This window comes from Arachis ipaensis, chromosome B1, assembly GCF_059453495.1.
Source record: "Arachis ipaensis isolate K30076 ecotype BB chromosome B1, ASM5945349v1, whole genome shotgun sequence".
Lineage (NCBI taxonomy): Eukaryota > Viridiplantae > Streptophyta > Magnoliopsida > Fabales > Fabaceae > Arachis > Arachis ipaensis.
In genome coordinates this window covers 36,518,458-36,538,146 of record NC_142436.1, presented here as the reverse complement: position 1 = coordinate 36,538,146, position 19,689 = coordinate 36,518,458, and the positions used below count along the sequence as shown (strand labels likewise).

The 19,689-nt window shown below is 33.6% G+C and overlaps 1 protein-coding gene across 8 annotated transcripts; it reads left to right on the top strand.

The window, feature by feature from the left end:
* Nucleotides 1-5,147: 5,147 nt before the first annotated feature.
* LOC107628694 (two-component response regulator-like APRR2) lies at nucleotides 5,148-11,498 on the top strand. 8 transcript variants are annotated; one of them, XM_021120065.2, is made up of 12 exons: nucleotides 5,148-5,301; nucleotides 6,086-6,309; nucleotides 6,663-6,742; nucleotides 6,856-6,922; nucleotides 7,505-7,551; nucleotides 7,794-7,871; nucleotides 8,071-8,577; nucleotides 8,959-9,099; nucleotides 9,394-9,669; nucleotides 9,882-9,962; nucleotides 10,046-10,123; nucleotides 10,950-11,498. In XM_021120065.2, exons 2-12 carry the CDS (start codon nucleotides 6,180-6,182, stop codon nucleotides 11,103-11,105), a joined length of 1,641 nt encoding a protein of 546 aa, XP_020975724.1. In that variant the 5' UTR covers nucleotides 5,148-5,301; nucleotides 6,086-6,179; the 3' UTR covers nucleotides 11,106-11,498. The 8 variants fall into 8 exon arrangements, with proteins under 8 accessions (XP_020975724.1, XP_088357474.1, XP_016186772.1 ...); XM_088501348.1 differs by having other exon boundaries at nucleotides 5,162-5,301; nucleotides 9,888-9,962; XM_016331286.3 differs by having other exon boundaries at nucleotides 5,204-5,478; nucleotides 9,888-9,962.
* The last annotated feature ends 8,191 nt before the right edge of the window (nucleotides 11,499-19,689 follow it).

Sequence of the window (19,689 nt, the reverse complement as noted above, 5' to 3'; positions counted from 1 at the left end):
ACCGTTCCGGGTACCTCTTCTCCGACTGTCCTTCTATTTGAATGTCGCACATGCCACCAAAAAGGTCCCATTAACTACCATTGATCACAGCTGTTCTGCCATTATTGCAAGCTCTCGGGACATTTGATTACTACCTGTTCTACTCACCCACCACGTCCTGATCAACTCAAGTATCATTCTCGTCCCAACTTCTCCAAGATTGTGCCTGCTTCTGCTGTTGCTGCTACTATTGAATCTACCACCTCTGCTCCTCTCAATCCCTCTCTTGTCTCTCTATCTGATATTGCATCTCTTCTTCAGCATCTTCTTTTCCTTTCTGGTAATACTCCTACTGCTTTTTCAACTCCTCTAGGTAATTCTAAATGGTATTTTAATTCTGGTTGCTTTAATCACATGTCTCCTTTGCGTCATCTTTTCTCATTTTTGTCTACCATTACAAATGCACCTTCTGTCAATCCTGCTGATGGTTCCCTCTTGTACGCAATACACAAGGCTTCTATTTCTCAGTTAACTCTCACTCTCCCTGATACTTATTATATTCCCATATTGAACTTTAATCTTCTTTCTGTTGGTTAACTTGTTGATCTCAGTTTTGATGTTAATTTCTCCATTTCTGGTTGTCGTGTACAAGATCGTCAGACATGACAAATCATCGAGACTGGACATAAGGTGGGAAGGTTGTTTAAACTTGAGAATCTTCATATTTCTCCTGAGACAAATTTCTGTGCTGCTTCTTCTCCATCTACCCTTCACTTGTGGCATCACCGTCTTGCCCAAAGCTCCGTAGGAAAATTACATCCTCTTGTTTCTCAAAGTGTTTTGGGTTAGGTTAATAATAAGTCTTTTGATTGTATTTCTTGTCAAACTACCAAATAACCTACTTTATCTTTTCCCAATAATTCATCTCTTGCTTGCTCCCCTTTTAATCTTATCCATTCTGATGTTTGGGGCCCCGCTCCTACCACTTCTATAGGAGAAGCTCGGTATTTTGTCATTTTCATTGATGATTATTCCTGTTTTACTTGGGTTTATTTGATGGCTAATCACTATGAGCTACCCCAGATTTATATTACTTTTGCCACCATGATTAAAACTCAGTTTTTCAGTGTTATTAAAGTTTTTCGACGTGATAATGCTATGGAATATCGTGAATCCAAAATTTTAAGCGTTCTTGCAGAACAGGGTACTTTGTCTGAGTTTTCTTACCCTGATACGTCTCAACAAAATAGCTGAGCTGAACAAAAACACTGTCTCATTCTTAACTCTGTTCGTGCAATTCTTATTTCCTCTTCATGTCCTGAGCATACTTGGGGTGAAGCTATTTTTACTGTTGTTCGTGTTATCAATAGACTTTCTTCTTCTGTCCTTGGTAACATTACTCCCTTTGAGCGTCTTTATCATACCTCTCCAGATTACAGTTCTCTTCGAGTTTTGGGTTGTGTCTGTTTTGTTCTTCTTCAGCCTCATGAACATAGTAAACTTGAACCTCGGTTTTGCATGTGTTGTTTCCTTGGTTATGGCACTGAATACAAGGGTTATCGTTTTTGGGATCCTCTCTCTAGACATATTTGTATATCTCGTCATGTTGTATTCTAGGAGCATCACATATTTTCTAAGTTCTTCTCATTTGAGTCCATTCCTCCTACTCAGTCACCATTTTTCACTAACCCCAATGTTGATCTTTTTTATAGTGATGATTCTATAGGTTCTATCTCAAGTCAACCTCTATAGTCTCCTTCTCTTCCACCTTCTCCATCTTCCGATGATTCCATACCGGACGATGATCCTATTCCTATTATAATGCCTCCTCCTTCCACTCGTTCTTCTAGGGTAAGAAATCCACCTCCTCATCTTCTTGATTATTATTATTTTTCTACTATTCTTTATCTCCATGAACCTAAGTCATTCAGAGAAGCCTCCACAAATCCAAGTTGGCAGCAAGCAATGCAGGAAGAAATTCAGGCACTTGAAAAAGTACACACTTGGGACTTGGTTGATCCTCCTTTTAATAAGGAAGTTGTGGGTAGTAGATGGGTATACAAGATCAAGACTCGTTCTGATAGTTCTATTGACCGTTATAAGGCACGATTAGTTGCTCAAAGTTGTACGCAAGAGTATAGTATTGATTATGAAGAGACTTTTGCTCATGTTGCTCATCTCACATAAGTTCGAGCTCTCCTGGCCAAAAAATAGTCTCTCAGTCAGATGGATGTGAAGAATGCTTTTCTTAATGGGAATTTGAAAAAGAAGGTCTATATGAAACCACTTCCGGATTATCTTTGTCCTTCTAACAATGTCTCTTTCCTTTGCAAGGCACTTTATGGTCTCAAGCAAGACCCTCGTGAATGGTTTGATAAGTTCAGCACCACTATGTGCAATCTTAGTTTCACTTGTAGCTCTCATGAGAATGCTCTCTTTACTCATAAAAGTGAACGTAAAATTGTTCTTCTACTTTTGTATGTTGATGACATGATCATTACTAGAGATGATGTTGATGGTATCTCTGCTCTCAAAGCCTCCCTTCACCATATTTTTGAGATGAAAGATCTTGGTTCTCTCAGTTATTTTCTTGGTTTAGAGGTCATATCCACAGATGAAAACATCTATCTCACTTTAGGCTAAGTATGCTTCAGATTTTCTTGCTCGCGCCGGGATTACAGATAGCCGCACTGAGTCAACTCCCCTTGAGTCTAATGTTCGATTTACCCCTATGGATGACATTGTTTTGGATAATCCTACTCTTTATCTATAGTTAGTTGAAGGACTCGTCTACTTAACTATCTCTCGGCTAGACATCGCCTATCCAGTTCATGTTCTTAGCCAGTTCTTGTCAGCTCCTCGTACTACTCACTATGCGGCAGTTCTTTGCATTCTTCGCTATATCAAAGGCACCCTCTTTCATGGCCTTTATTTTTCTGCCCATTAATCTTTATCCCTTCAGGCGTACTCAGATGCTGATTGGGCTAGTGATCCCACTGATCGTCATTCCACTATTGGTTATTATTTGTCTTTTGGTGACTCTCTCATTTCATGGCGAGCTAAGAAGCAAACGTTCACTACTCGATCAAGCACAAAAGCTGTATATCGTGCTCTCGCTAACACCAATGCTGAGGTTGTCTCGATTCCTTGGATTCTCAAAGACTTGGGTGCTTCTCAGTTGTCCCCGACTAATATTTTTTGTGATAACCGTAATGCTATTCAGATTGCCCATAATGGTGTGTTTCATGAATGCACCAAACACATTGAGATTGATTATCACTTTGTTCGGCAAGGTATCATTATTAATGTTGTTCGTCTCATTACTGTTGGAACATTGGATCAGACTGCTGATATCTTTACGAAGACTCATCATCCGACTCATTTTTAGACTCCGATATCCAAACACAAGATGGTATCCTTAACTCCCACTTGAGTTTGAAGGGGGATGTTAGAGAATAATTAGTATCATTTATATTTATATAACATATCTGTATATTAATTATAGGATTCTATGCTTTTATTATTCTAATTTTTCTAACATCTATATATACCTCTTGTAAATTGTATTTTTACACACAACCTGAATAATACATTCCTTTATATTACTCTCTTGTGTCTAATAATTTAAATTAAAAAAATTATAATTTTAAAATTTTAAATTATTTAAATAAAATTAAATAAAATAAAAAAATAAAAATCAAATCAACACCGTCTAAATCTTAACATGATATTGATATACCAAGTCTGGATTGATTTTGTACATGTCGACATACCGCCTCAATATGGTAGGCTTTGAGCCGATGAATCATTGAATAAATTTAGTTAGACTTATTTTAAAACCACTTACTCATAACACTAAAAGATTTTGTGTATTTATATCTGTTTTAATTTATTAAACAAATTTAATTGGACTTAGATATTAAAATCAATTAATAATAGTATTGAAAGAATTTTGTGTGTTTGTATCTGTTTCAATAATTAGATAAATTTTATATTTAAGCGCAATTTTAAAGTAGTAGAATTTGTGGTTTAGGATTAATATTGTTTATGTATTTTATTTTGGTGTGAGATTTTGTGTTTAACTCTAATATATCTCTTCTTAAAAAATATATTATAAAATTAATCTTAAAAGTGATGAATGATAAATAACCTCACGAATAATTTAAAAATTATGACAAAAATACTAAAGTTATCATATTATTTATAAATGGCAAACTATTTTTCGATTTGATTGGAATTTTCGTGCAAACATTTAGTTTATTTAGAATTCTAGTACATATAAAAAATTATAGCAAAATTTGAGCTCTAATTTATTTATTTTTTATTTTTTAAAAATATTTTGGTCATTTATAAATAAAAAAATAATATTTATTTAATGTGTAAAATCATCAAATTTTAAAGATAAAATTATTTTATTTTTTTAATAATGTTTATAAAGAATAATATCAAAATCTAATCTCTAAAATTTTTTTAAAAAATATATATTTAATATGTTATTTTTTGGTTATGTTTTAAAATATTTTGAGAGCTTATTTATTATTCGTATATTTTGAAATTATTTTATTAGCAATATAAAATTTTAGATATTATATTAATAATATATCTTGTAAAATAATTTCAAGTTTAACTCTAATAAATAAAAATAAAGATTCAGATTCAGTAATATATTTTAAGAAAGTAAATTCAAATTTTACTCTAGAGTTTTTTCAGTAAATTATTGATAAATAATCTAATAAATCCTTCTTATCATTATGTGTGTCTTTTTAATAAACATTTAAGAAATATGACGAAAAGAATAAATATGAAAAATTAATTTTTAATTAATTAATATTAGTTAATTTATTTTTATTTATAAAATTCTATTTTTTATATAATTTAGAATTTAAAATTGATAGTTATTTAATATTTAAATTTAAAATAAAAAATAATTTAAAAAAGTTTGCCGATATTAATTGGCCGAAAGAAAATTCTCTCCATAGTTGAACTATTATGATAATAAAGAATGTTAAAGAATTAGAAAATTTTATTATTTTTAGTTAGTAGTTAATTAATAATGTTAAAAAACATAAACTAAAAATATATTGTTGAGTTATTAGGCTAAAAATATTAAGTTAAATCGTCTTTCAACTTTTCTCCGATTATAATTGCTTATTACGCTCCAAAGACAAGTCTTAATTTTGGTAGAATAATAACATTAATATGTAATGCTGGAATATTCACCACTGAAGTAAGTGGCAGAATGGTAGATTTATGAGAAAGGTTCTCAGTCATAGTTGCTGTGGTCCGTAACTTACATGATAGCAACTGTTCACAAAGTCACAGGCATCCTCTCTTATACTCTTCAATTCTCTTCCCTTTCCTCTACTTTCTTCTCTTCTCTCTCTCTCTCTCTCCCTCTCCCCTCTTAATAATAAGAGCAGAAAAAAGTAACACAAACTTTAGCTTTGGCGTTAGTTAATCTCAAGCATCAAATATTTAATATCCTTTATTTATGTCAAGGTAGTTATATATAAAATGGCTTCACAAAGAGCATTATTTATTTATTTATTTATTTTGTTTGTTTGTTTAGTTTAATGATTTTCCATTACTATTCTTAGGTGCATGCTAATTCACTTTATTTCGAAATGTTCATTTCCGGATAAGTTTAGATTATGGATTTTTTGTTTACTTTTGGATTAGAATAATAGTGCATGCATGTATCATGTATATTTATGTTTATGCCTAACCTTTTTTAGTTTGATCATCTTGTTTTTTTTTATTATTATTATTATTATTATCTTTCTGGGGTTCTATAAATTTTCTGGTGTTTCTACCTGAAAAGAAATGCTAGCTTTGTCGCATAGTTTTCTTCTACTATATCCGTTTTCTCATTATTCAACAATAATTTGAGTGTTTTTTATATTTTTATTTTTCTGTAAGATCTTAATCAATCACCATGGTCTTTGTCTTATTGCTGTTCTGTTGAAACTAGAAAGTGCCATCAACATATGAGATCTTTACACACTACAATATGTTCTTCATTATTATCTGCTATAAGCTTCATAATATGCAACGGTGTTTCTACTATAGTTCCTTGAACCAATTGATCAGTTAACTTAATTTGCAGAAGGAATTGGATTTGGATGGTGGTTAAGAAGTAATATTGATCTGTCATCACTTTCTTCTTCTGTGGGGTGCGGCGAAACGATGCCAAGCAAGCAATGGTTTGCACTGTCAATGATTTACAACAATGGAAGGATTTCCCAAAGGGACTCAAGGTTCTTCTCCTTGAAGGAGACGCCGCTTCCGCGGCCGAGATAAAACCAAAGCTTGAAGCCATGGACTATAATGGTAGCAACAGCTAGCCCTTTCTTTTGGGATCCCTTCTTTCTTATATTGTCTAGGCATGTCTAATACTAAATTCGTCATTATACATTAGATTCTTTTTTTGTTGCAAATATTCCCACTTTACCTTAATTAGATGGTTAAGGTTGGTCACCATTTCTAAGAAATCAAGAAACATGGCTTTATATAGTCCTAATATGGTTCCTTGGGAAACTTTGGTCTAAGATTTTAGATGCTCTGAAAAGAATATAAAATTTGATTGAATGCCTTCTTCTTCTTAAAATTTTTCATTTTGATAATTGAGCGAGCCCATTATGTTAAATTTTCTTAGTGACTAAGACTCGAAATTTTCTGTGCAGTTTCTGCTTTCTGCGACGAGAATGAAGCCTTATCAGCGATCTCAAGTAGATCCGAAAGCTTCCACATTGCCATAGTGGAGGTAACAAACTTTCATTTATCACAACAAATTATAAATCATAATCGTTGTAATTGTGAAGTTCAAATAGGAAAGGAACATAAGAGCGGGATGCTGTCTTTCAATTATTATTGCAGGTGAATATAAACAGCGGCCAAGGAGGTTTCAAATTTCTTGAGAATGCCAAGGATTTGCCAACCATTAGTAAGTAAAGAAACCAAAACCATTTTTTATGGCATAAGCACTCTGCTTTCAATGGCACTGACAAATGAATTAATTAGAAAAAATCAGTTCCAAAATAAGTAGAGAAAAATCATTGCGAATTTTCCTTTTCAGTTTTCACCATCACTTTATGCAGGTCTAGGGAAATCGGGAAAATTGTAAGCTTTTGATTTTTGTGATTGTTGCTTGGAGCTATTTCTCATATGGTGGAAAATTCATTTTCTCATTGAGCAGTGTCATAAAACCATTTCTCTAAAAAGTTTAATCTAACAAGAGGTCTTGCGCAAAAGCCTTGTCTAGGTTTGCGTGATTTTTTTTTTTTTTGCATAGACATTTTTTCTCTTTTTATTTGCTTTATTCTCAAATTCTTTCTTTTGCCGTCAACAAAAGACCGAACTTTAGACTTTTAGGTCATAAAAGCTCTGATACTATACCATAAAACGACTTCTCGCAAAAGTGATTTCACGACAAGAAGCTTCCACCAATTGATCAATGTCTACAATGGAACATGACATTGGAAGACTGTTAATTTTCTAACCAATGATATCAACATCTTTTGTGCAGTGACTTCAAACGATCATTGCCTGAGCACCATGATGAAATGCATAGCGGTAATATTTCGTTTAATATCCCTGATTATGCAAATATTTTTTTAGCAAAACAATTTTCTATTTCGTTGGTTTGCCACTATTTTTTGCATTGCCGTAATTCATGCTTTTGGTTATCTTTTATTAATTCTAGACCAAATTTGATCTTCTCCATTCAAATTAATGCTTCATAAAGTTAGCACATTTTCATGTCTGTTGTGCTTGTGTTGCTCAACTCTTGACTCTTCGCTCCACTCTTCTTTAAGCTCGGTGCAGTTGAGTTCCTTCACAAACCTCTCTCCGAGGAGAAGCTTCGAAATATATGGCAGCATGTGGTTCACAAGGTCTGTTAATATTTTGTAACACTACATTTCTTTCAGAGTAAATAGACAAAATACATGTCTAAGAGTTTGGAGTGGATAAAAATACGAATCTTGACGTATATTTTTGTCCACTTCAAATTCTTTCACATGTACTTTTGTTTTTGATTATTAGTATATAATATGAGCAAAGTGGTTTTTGATATGGTTGAAACTTGAGCAGGCATTCAATGCTAGTGCAAGTGTTATGTCCGAATCGCTAAAACCGGTCAAAGAATCTGTAGTATCCATGTTGCAGCTCCAAACAGACAATGAACAACAAGAAAGTACATATACTGATGATGATCCTGATCCTGGAAGCGATAAGTATCCGGCTCCATCGACCCCCCAATTGAATCAGGGATCGAGATTGATGGACGATGGCGATTGTCAAGAGCAGACTAATTGCTCAACAGAAAAGGAGAGTGGGGAACATGATGGAGAAGGAGAATCGAAATCCGTCGAAACTACATGTGGAAATTTGAATTTTGAAAGTAATAATACTAATGAACCAATGAACACTGAAAAGACTTTGGTCAAGAATTTAAGGGAAGATTCTAGAGATGGGAACCATGATAGTTCTGTTTATAAGCATACAAATGATAAGGTTCTTAGCAGCGATGATGGTAATACAAAGTCTTCAAATAAAGTGGATTCATGCACGTTAAAAGCTCATCGGAAGAAGATGAAAGTAAGCTAATCTATGACTGTTTGGTCTTATTCAAATAACGTGTTAGATACATGGATATTACACATTGCTCTGCGTTCATGAAGTTGTTAAAAGAAATTTTGTGATGCAAAAGTTTCATATTCTTAACCAATCTTTATCTGGTTGTGTTAAAATACTCTGTCATATTGTTGAAACTAAAGACAATGCGGCAGCTTAGATCCACAAACAAATTATAATCAAACTCAAACATAGCATGGTTCTCAAACTTTTGAAATGTAATTTCTAAAGTTACGTTGCTCTATCACTTATGAGTTTGAATAAATACTTGAGCAAAAGTGTATTTGTCGTTTATTATTGTTTCTGCCATTTAAAAACTGTTTTGATGCTTGTTTCTCGTCTCAGGTAGACTGGACACCCGAGCTGCACAAAAAATTTGTGAAAGCGGTGGAACAACTAGGCCTTGACCAGGCCATTCCATCTCGAATATTGGATCTAATGAAAGTGGAGGGATTGACAAGGCATAATGTTGCAAGCCATCTTCAGGTCTTGTGCTCATTCAAGTTTCAAGTTTTCTCTTCTTTTTCCCAAAACTGTATGCATGATGCAATGTCTTTGATGCGCTTGGATGAACATGTTGCATCATGCGCAAATGGTCAATCCTCCTAAACACCATCCTAATTACTGAATGGAGAAAGAGTTGATTAGCTTTTAAGATTCCAAGAAATTTGATTGTTTCTAAGTTTTCTTTCATGATTCTAATCTTATACCAAATTAAACCAAGTGCATCATCCATTGCGTATGACATAGTCAACAATTTTTTCCACCTTCTTTTAACAGAAATATAGAATGCATAAGAGACAAATATTGCCCAAGGAAGAAGGTAGGAAATGGCTGAATCAAAGGGATCAAATGCAAAGGAGCTATTGTCTTCAACAACGACCAATAATGGCGTTTCCACCACCGAATCATTCCAATCACACCCTTTCGCCAGCTCCTATATATCCCATGTGGAGGCAATCCGGCGGTCAAGCAGCAGCTATGCCGGTCTGGGGCCCTCCCGGTTATCCTCTGTGGCATCCTACAGAAAGCTGGCACTGGAAGCCGCTTCCCGGGGTAATAACAATGTTGCTTAGAATTCACGCTACCTTGTACTCTGGCTTCTGATGTAATTACACTCCATACTAATTAATTGTTATTAATTAGTGATTATTTAAATTTTATTTTTTAAAAAGTACAAATTAATGATTATTAATTGCAATTGTTTAAAGTTAGCTGGTTAGGAGTTGTTTACCTATATTTAACATGTTATATGTTATCTCTTGAAGTTGCAGATGCATGCGGATGCATGGGGCTGCCCGGTTCTGCCACCTCCTCAGGCTCCTCTTCCTTGCTTTTCCTACCCTTTGGTGAGTACAGTTCATCTTTTCTAGTTATTCAAATTGTTTACAGAGTGAAGAAAGGCTAATACGGTCGCTTTCGTCAAACGCAGAATGTCCCCGGCATGCACCATACTAGTGCTGTGGATTACAAGTCTATCATGCCACAGAGTTCCCTTGATCTTCATCTGGTAATACAAAAGTCTTTCTCTTTCTCGGTTTCTTTCTACTTGATCATAGTGAAAAATGGGAAGTCACAGTTTCTGAATTCTCGTTGGCCTAGACTTTAGTTGATGTACATGTTGTGATGAAACTCTCACTCTGCTTGAAACTCATTTAGGATTAATCTATTAGAAAAGGAAAAAGAAAAGTTGTGTGCTATACGCTTGATTGACAGAATGTGCAACACGGTTCATTAGTTTTTGGTACATTATATTCACGTTTAATACTAATCATGTATTTTACAACAATCGTAGTTAAATTTCGTTTATAATTGCCTATATAAATTACACAATTTTAATACATTGTAAAGAATTTTTATATAGTTGGCCTAACAATGACTACTTCATATCACATACTATACATCATTATTATATATATATATATATGATAAAATCGTATTCAATGATAATGTAAAAAAGTTAAATATGACATTATATGAAAATTAAATTCTTAACTAAATTGCTTGTAAAGTATGAATTTCCTAATGAAGCATGTATTTATTGCTGAATCACATGATTTTCCATCTCTTAATTAATCATTTCAAAATCGGATGGATCCTCTCAAAATTTTCTTCCAATTGATATTGTTAAAGGAAATTTTATACCATTCAACTTCTTACATATTTTTTTTTGTCCTACTTAAGAGAGTACATGGTAAGAAATTATACTTTACCACCACAATTGAGAGAAAAATAATTTAAGAGGAACCATTTCCCCTAAGATCCAACCATGAAATGCAAAGATGTCCAACTCTAACTCATAAAAATGCGTTTCCATGCATATACACGCGCCGCAGGCCGAGGAGGTTGTTGACAAGGTAGTGAAAGAAGCAATAAGCAAGCCATGGCTACCATTACCCTTAGGCCTCAAGCCTCCTTCCACAGATAGTGTGCTGGCCGAGCTTTCGCGAAAAGGCATATCGACCTTCCCTCCATGTAGCAAGGGGTCCTAATCCATGCTGCGCCATGTGACGGCGGCGGCTAGCCACTCTTAGCTGGAGCACTAATTCCTGATGCCGACCAACTCCACATGGATGGTCCATTTGTAATTAATTTTGGTTTTCTCAGCTATATTGGCTAGGAGTTGGACTTGATATGTAGTGGACTAGTGGTAAATGTGGGACTTGGGGACCATTTTGTTTGTTTTTTCTTCTTTTTTCCCCGCTAATTTTATCCCCATATCACACCACCCAAACCACTCTTGCTGAGGGCCTCTCCTATGCTACTACTGTTGAGTGTTTATGTCAGGCCATAATGTATATTATGTTGATGCACATGCAACAACAAAATAGACATTGTTCTTAATCTCTTAATCTTAGAGAGACATGATATTTGTACATCCAAAAGTAGGGTAGGGTGTCCGAGACACCTTATCGTCCAATAATCCAAAGATGAAAAATAAGTTTTATTAGGTGTTAAACAAAAAAGGGGGACCACATTGATCTTAGTAATGTTATCTTGAACATGTTTGTAGATATGTTTAGGTTTTAATGTATCTTGTCGGTTCATTATTATAAGAGACAATGCCCTAAATAGGTGTCTAAAAACATAAGATCGAACAACATTTTTGTACTGAATTTCAAAGATGGTGACTATGCAAGTTTATATGTTCAAACATATATTTCTCATGGAAAATTTTTGATATTTCAGGTAAACATAAAAGATAACATTACAGCTGCATTTTATTAGGTGAACGATGAACATGAACATATATAACAATTATTTATGTAAATCATTAATAATTTCAACAGAAAACAAGAGATTAGAAATAAATGCAAAGGGAAAAAATAATGTGCTTTTGTTTTAATGCAATGGAGGACACCCTATAAGAGCAAGTTGAATGGTTATGAAAGTGGCCACGTATGTGTTGATGCTTTAATCTTTGTACAAGAAATTGTGGTTGTAAATTGTAAATAATAGATGCTGACTCTCAAATTTTGTGAACGGGAATGTGGTGGGGCTGCATGGGTTGTGAAATATGAATGTGCTTACTTTGTTGGGAGCATCAAGTCTCAAGTCTACTACTACCCATGAAAGGGATAGGTAGGATGAGTTGGTACGTATTAATTTGGGTCCTTTGGTTCTTTATAATTTTACCAAATAAATAATTAAATTTTTATATATTTTTTAATTAGGTCATTAAATATTTTAATTTTTAATTAGCTCTCTATTAATAATAGACATTGAAAAAAGACGTTTACAAGTTTTGAATTTATTATTGAAAAATGTATACACCAAAATCAACTACTAAAATCAGCTACCAATGTATTTGTGTATAAATACATGTGTAGTTTAATTTATTTTCATAATATATTTGTATCCAGTATGTATTTTATACTAGTGACAGATTTTGGTTGCTGATTTTGGTGTACACTTAGCATAACCCTTTATTATTATACCCATTTCTTTCACTTTATATAACCTTATATTCCCTTGAAGGCTTGAACCTAATTCCCTTCACCTTTTTCCGTCTCTCATCTTCTATTTGCTTCTGAAATTTTGTTAACATACATGGATCCAAGCCAACTCTTTTCACAAGTTTCGAGTTCAAGAAGTTTCAATAAAAAAAGATATCTATATTTTTGTGGGGAGGCAAATGTTCTATCTTTTTCGACAGTAATAACAAATTAAACAACTCCTCAAATACTCAAACAAAAAAATAAGTAAAAAAAAAAATATAAGTGATTAATGATTAGATATGTATCTGTATTTCTGTTGGAAGTTGGAAGTTGATAAGGGGAGATAATGATATGGGAATGTGGCATTGAAGGAGCTAGTAGTGTCTGACTGATGAAGGGAAACTTAGCATTTGTTATTGGTGGTGGCTGGCACCAACATCAGAGAAGAGAGTTGCATTGGATCTCAACAAACTTGATGATGAGTTCCTCTCACCACTAATACTACTAGCAGTCGTCTTAGCCACTTTGTTCCTCTCCCAATATTCATCACCATCTTCGTTGTTGGTGTTGCCACCACCAAATCTCTTCTACTTCAACAACCGAGATCCCGTACCACTTGTTCTCTGTCTCACTGTCTGAACAACCAACCGAACCACCTACCAATCTATCCAAACCCACCGTCCCAAGATCCATAAAGAGAAGAATGAGTGGTTGAGTTGAGTTCTACCCATGACACACTACGAAATAGAAATGAGAGAAGGAGGGAAGGATTTTTTGCACTAGGAGTGTTAGGGCGGCAACTTTTATGATTTGTAGTCATTAAGTAACTATTAATAATGTTTTTCATGGTGTGAAATTTCATCCAATAGCAAAAAATTACTCACTTTTCTTTTACTGATTACAATTTAATATAAATGCTAGCCCCTAGACTTTTTCTTTTTTGCACTATGAGAAAGACTAAGAAAAAGGGAGAGGGTTATTTTGTCATTTTAAAAAGAGAGATAATTACGTTTATGGATTTACTAATTACTCGTGGTATCTTTAATTTGAGAACAGAATATTTTTTTAATCTAAATATTTTTGTCATGATAGGAATCTAATTAAAAATTAAAATAATTTAAGAATTAAAAGAAAAAATATAGAAATATAATTATAAATTTGATAAAATTATAAAGACTAATAAAATAATTAAATTTTATTTTTATTCATTATGATTATGATTTATGATTATATTTCAATTGTGAAAATATTTTATATACTCATTCTTTTAATAAGGAAAAAAATATTATCTATTTGTCATTTAATGAAAGTTACATCTGTTGAAATGTTCTAAATTACAAATTTTTTGAGAGCGAGGAAAAGAGTGATTGAAACAGTAGAGATGAAAGAATGACGGAGAGAAACAGAACTTTGCATTGAATGAAAAATCTCAAATCATACAACAATCAACTTCCTATTTATAGCCTAACTATCTAACATAATATAAAAACTGTAAACTAACCAAATTAACTAAACAGAAGCAAAACAAGAAATCAATGGCATTTGTCAACACTAATAATATAAATTAACTTCTTTTAAGTTAGTTACAGAATGCTTCTAATTTTATAGACTTTATATACATAATGTATACTTCAACAACCCCTTTAGGCTAGATGTGTACAAACTATATATTCCTAACTTACCATATAACACTTAAAAAGATCCTCAGGTCAGGGACTTGTTGAACAAATCTTTAATCTGCTCTCTGGATGGAATTGGTAGCAATTTCAGTGACCTATCTTACACATTCTCTCTCACTTTGTGGTAGTTAATCTCAATATATTTCGTTCTTTCATGAAATACAGGGTTGCCGGCTATATAGCGAACTGATTGGTTATCATAGAACAAGGTCGTAGGTTGTTAGAGTTTGATGCCAAAGCTGTACAAAATATAAGTGAGCCAGATTCTCTCACAGGTTGTCAATGCCATCACTCTGTACTCAAGATGAGTGCACGGGTGTTTGTTGTTTTTAGCTCTTTCATGATATCAGCGAATTTCCAAAGAAAAAAGTAATATCTAGAGACTGAGCATCGTGTATCTAGGCAGGTGTCCAAATCTGAATATGAAAATCTGTTGAGAGTGAAGTCACACTAAGTGCCAAACAACAACCCTTTAATTTTGATGGTGCTTGTGCTTCAAGTACCTGAGTATGTGTAAGGTTGCCTTAAAGTGTTCGTTTTTTACACGGTCTAAGAATGACTTAGCATGCTAGCAACAAAGCTTATAGCTGGTTTTGTATTGGTGAGATAAGCTAATCATTCGATAAGTCTTCAATGTGGTTTGAATTCTCCAAGGGTGTTCCTGAAGATTTTGACAATTAAATATAGTAATTTATGGGGGTGCTTGCTGGCTTAATTAGCATGGTCTATACTCTTTTAATAGGTCAAGGTGGTATAGAGCTATGCCTTTTCTATTTTGTGCCAATTATATACCTAAAAGAGTTTGAGTTCTTCCAAATGTTTAAGTCTAGGTAAGGTTAAGTACGATTTTGATCCCTAAGGTTTAGGCCAGAAATTTTATTCATCCTTAACCTTTTTCACATTCAAATTCATTCTTAAGGTTTAACTTAGTTTTAAAATATCTTTTTTATTTAAATATTAAAATTTTAGACTAAATTACTCCTAATAAAAAATTATAAAATAATAAAAAAAAACATAAGTGAAAGAGAGTGTTTGAAGTTGAGAGAGAGAAAGAACCACAAGAAAGAAGATGTAAAAGTTTCTTAAAATAAAAGAAAATTGAATTTGAAATGAGTACGATGGGAGAGCTAAATTTTTTTTGACTTTAAATAACGCAAATAAAAAAAAATCTACATCCATTAGTCTAAATACTCTAAAGAACTTTTAAAGTTGTTTAATGTGAAAAATGCGTAGAGATATATCCCTCTTCTATATGTCATTATTAGAAAACCAGATACCAAGATAAGTGTAGGTATTTGAGGATTTCAATTTAATTAGATAAACTCTTAGAATTGTAAAAATATTGTCAGATGTCTATGAAGGAAACTACCAATCTTGGGGTTTTAGTAAGAGAAAGGTTTATTGGGTCAGAAATAATAGAATAAACGAATGTAAACTTTTGGCGGAGATAGAATTGATCGAAAGAGTATAAGTGGTACTTATTGTTTCTTTGGAAGGTGTCTCATTAATGAACCGAGTAACAAACAATATATAACAGCCCTATCAATTCTTGAGGTTGAGTACTGTTGCAAACAAGTTCTCTAGATAAAAAATTAGCTGAAAGATTATCAATTAGGGTACTCTAAAATTGCTATCCTTTGTGATAATACTAGTGTTATATGCATTGCAAAAAATTTTGTGCATTATTATAGAAAAAAATAAAAAGAAGTTAAGTATTATCATTTTAGAGATCACGTTTAAAAAGGGAACATAGAACTCAAATTTATTAAAACTGAACTTCAGTTTATTGATATCTTTACAAGTCTCTTGCTTAAAATGGATTTGAGCTTTTTAAATCTCTTATGAAGATAAAAATTTATTAGGACATATATTTCTTTGTTATATCATTATATGCTTCCTAAAAACGCTAGAAACTAATACGAGAAGATTTTATACCTGAAATAAACTTGTGGTCAAGTGAGTTGAGAGCTTTGAACTTGAATTGATCTATGAGTATGTTTTTATCTAAGTTATTAATCTTTTTCAATATACTTAAAATCCACATGTGATATAAGTATTCTTCATTGTTTTGACCCATTCATTTATTATTTCTCATCAGTTATGTTTTTAGTGAACGATTAAGGTTTTAGAATCTTAAAATTTATGGCTGAGGACAGAGATCATTTATTTCTAGGGTTGAATGAGTCATTGTTGGCTCACCTATCTCTCATCCTTTCACTTTTATATAAGGCTTGTTGTGTTTCATTCTATTTCACTCATTTCTTCAAGTCTCAATATTTGATGAAAATCGTTTCCACCATGACTATCTGAGCTGAATTTTGTGTCTGTCTTTTAAAAATGAATATATTTCTCCTAATATACTCTACTATGAAAATACCACAGAGTGATTATGTTTTTCTAAAAATGAGCTTTCGCTTGTCACGTTTTTTTTTTTTTGAATTAAAACGTGCTCAACACAGTATAGTAGAGCAATTAGAGTCTAGGACATAAGTAAAAATCAAGTAAAAAAACATGACTAACAACTCCAATTGATATCATCCTTCGTCATCTTCGTTCTTGCCATCAACAACGCAAGGGGGCACTACCAAGCCACTCGTCAGAGAACATGAAGGACTTGTTGATTATTTCCACAACTCTTGAGCCATGATTATTGAAGACACGATCATTCCTTTCTAGCAAGATTGCCCAAATGACAGTAAAGAATCCAACTAACCACCTCTTTTTCTCAAGCTTTCTCTGTGTCGCATGCTGCCAACTCTCAAAGTGGTGCTTCAGTGTACCTGGTATGGTCCATGACCTTCCCCACGCGCTCCACACCTGCCACGTAATCTCGCACCCAACAAACAGATGAAAAGCGAACTCCACAACCTTATTGTCACGTTTTCTTCATTTAAACAAAGATCACCTAATGGGGATCCTTGACTTAATTTATAAGAAGCTCTCATCATAGGAATTAAGAGAGATTTTGACAATCATATCTCCATAGGATTAGTTTTCTACACTTCTTTCAATAGCTCTTTGATGCTCCTTGCCTATATCAAGTCAATTCAAACCCTTGGAGAAGAAAGAAAAAACAATATTTGTGGACAAAGCGCTGCAGCTTTTTATTTTATTATATATTTTACCCTTAGATTACTCATTTCTTATTCCATCTTAGAAGAAATTTTTGTTTTTCAAATTGTAATCTATGTATTTTTAACTCACATCTTTAGACCAAATAAGATTCTTATAATTTTGAGTTTTGTTTGTAAATTAGTTGTATCATTTTAGTACAATCTCAAAGAACTTCGAAAGGATTTGTCAACTCAGTTATAGAAATTCAAAACATCTTTTTTGCTGCTTCACCTAGTGAATCTTCAAAGTTCATACCTTCGATCATTCGGTGATCCCTAATCCTAAAAAAGATTAAGGAAATAATATCAAATGTTCTTAGGTCAAGTTATAATTTGATCTACATCTTGCCTAAGAACATCAAGAGAATATCTAAGGTTCTTACTTGGTAGTAGAGTATCCAACTGAGTCATTTCTTAGCCTAAAAAGTCTTGAGGCAATAATATCTAAGGTTCTTAGATTAGTGGGGTATTCAATTTGAGTTTTTCATGAGAAGAATAGTTGAATATCTAAGGTTCTTAGTTAGTAGGGTATCTAACTGAGCCAATTGTAGTTTGGAAATTGCTTGAGAAAATAATATCGAAGGTTCTTAGGTTGTGCTTCTCGATGAGATCCTTTGAGACTGAATGCTTTGAGTTGGGTTCCTTTCAAAAGATAGATTAGAAAATACTAAAATTAACCTTAAAACTAGCAGCCCCTTATCCAAACTAGTATCGTGGTGCAATTTAAATAAAAATCATAACTTGGGAAGGCTCTCTGCAAATAATTAAGGTTCTGAAAATTAGACTAAAAACTGGCTAATCAGGTTGGGACCTGTTTGACTATGAGGCACAAATGGTAAGCTAAAATCATTTGTTTAAGAACCGTCCTTGAATCGCTAATCGGTTGGACCGAATAAAAAAGCAAGAATTTTTTTTAATTTTCTTTTTTTATGACTTTTGTGTGGGTTACGGGTGTACATGGGTTGGGTGAAGCCGGGTTTGTCTTGATCCGAACCTGGTGCACGAAATTGTGATCATCAATAGCGCCAACAACTCGGTACGCACAATTGTAATCTTAACTCTTTATCACAACTCCGCACAACTAACCAGCAAGTACACTGGGTCGTCCAAGTAATAAACCTTACGTGAGTAAGGGTCGATCCCACGGAGACTGTCGGCTTGAAGCAAGCTATGGTCATCTTGTAAATCTCAGTCAGGCGGATTCAAATGGTTATGGAGAATTTGATAATTAAAAGATGAATAAAACATAAAATAAAGATAGAGATACTTATGTAATTCATTGGTGAGAATTTCAGATAAGCGTATGAAGATGCTTTGTTCCTTCTGAACCTCTGCTTTCCTATTGCCTTCTTCCAATCATTCATACTCCTTTCCATGGCAAGCTGTATGTTGGGCATCACCGTTGTCAATGGCTACATCCCGTCCTCTCAGTGAAAATGTTCCAAATGTGCTGTCACCGCACGGCTAATCATCTGTCGGTTCTCGATCATGTTGGACTAGGATCCATTTCCTTTTGCGTCTGTCACTACACCCAACACTTGCGAGTTTGAAGCTCGTCACAGTCATCCCTTCCTAGATCCTACTCAGAATACCATAGATAAGGTTTAGACTTTCCGGATCTCAAGAATGACCGCCAATGTTTCTAGCCTATACCACGAAGGTTCTAATCTTAGATTAGAAACCCAAGAGATACACATTCAAGCTTGTTTGCATTGTAGAACGGAAGTGGTTGTCAGGCACGTGTTCATAGGTGAGAATGATGATGAGTGTCACAGATCATCACATTCATCAAGTTGAAGAACGAATGAATATCTTGGAATAAGAATAAGATTGAATTGAATAAAAAAATAATAGTACTTTGCATTAATTCATGAGGAACAGTAGAGCTCCACACCTTAATCTATGGTGTGTAGAAACTCTACCGTTGAAAATATATAAGAACAAAAGGTCTAGGCATGGCCAAATGGTCAGCCTCCCAAAGCGTGAACATACAAGTTCCAAGATGAAAAGTATGATCCAGTGTGTAAAATACAATAGCAAAAGGTCCTATTTGTAGAAAACTAGTAACCTAGGGTTTATAGAAATGAGTAAATGATGCAGAATCCACTTCCGGGCCCACTTGGTGTGTGCTTGGGCTGAGTATTGAAGCTTTCACATGTAGAGGCTTTTCTTGGAGTTAAACGCCAGCTTTTGTGCCAGTTTGGGCGTTTAACTCCAGCTTTTATGCCAGTTTTGGCGTTTTAACGCCAGAATTTTTATGCTGACTTAGAACGCCAGTTTGGGCCATCAAATCTTGGGCAAAGTATGGACTATTATATATTGCTGGAAATCCCAGGATGTCTACTT

Coding starts and splice junctions, on each gene's coding strand:
- LOC107628694 (XM_021120065.2), top strand. CDS start 6,180: ATGGTTTGCACTGTCAATGATTTACAACAATGGAAGGATTTCCCAAAG. Junction 6,310..6,662: donor TGAAGCCATGGACTATAATG/GTAGCAACAGCT, acceptor TTTTCTGTGCAG/TTTCTGCTTTCTGCGACGAG. Junction 9,670..9,881: donor ACTGGAAGCCGCTTCCCGGG/GTAATAACAATG, acceptor TATCTCTTGAAG/TTGCAGATGCATGCGGATGC.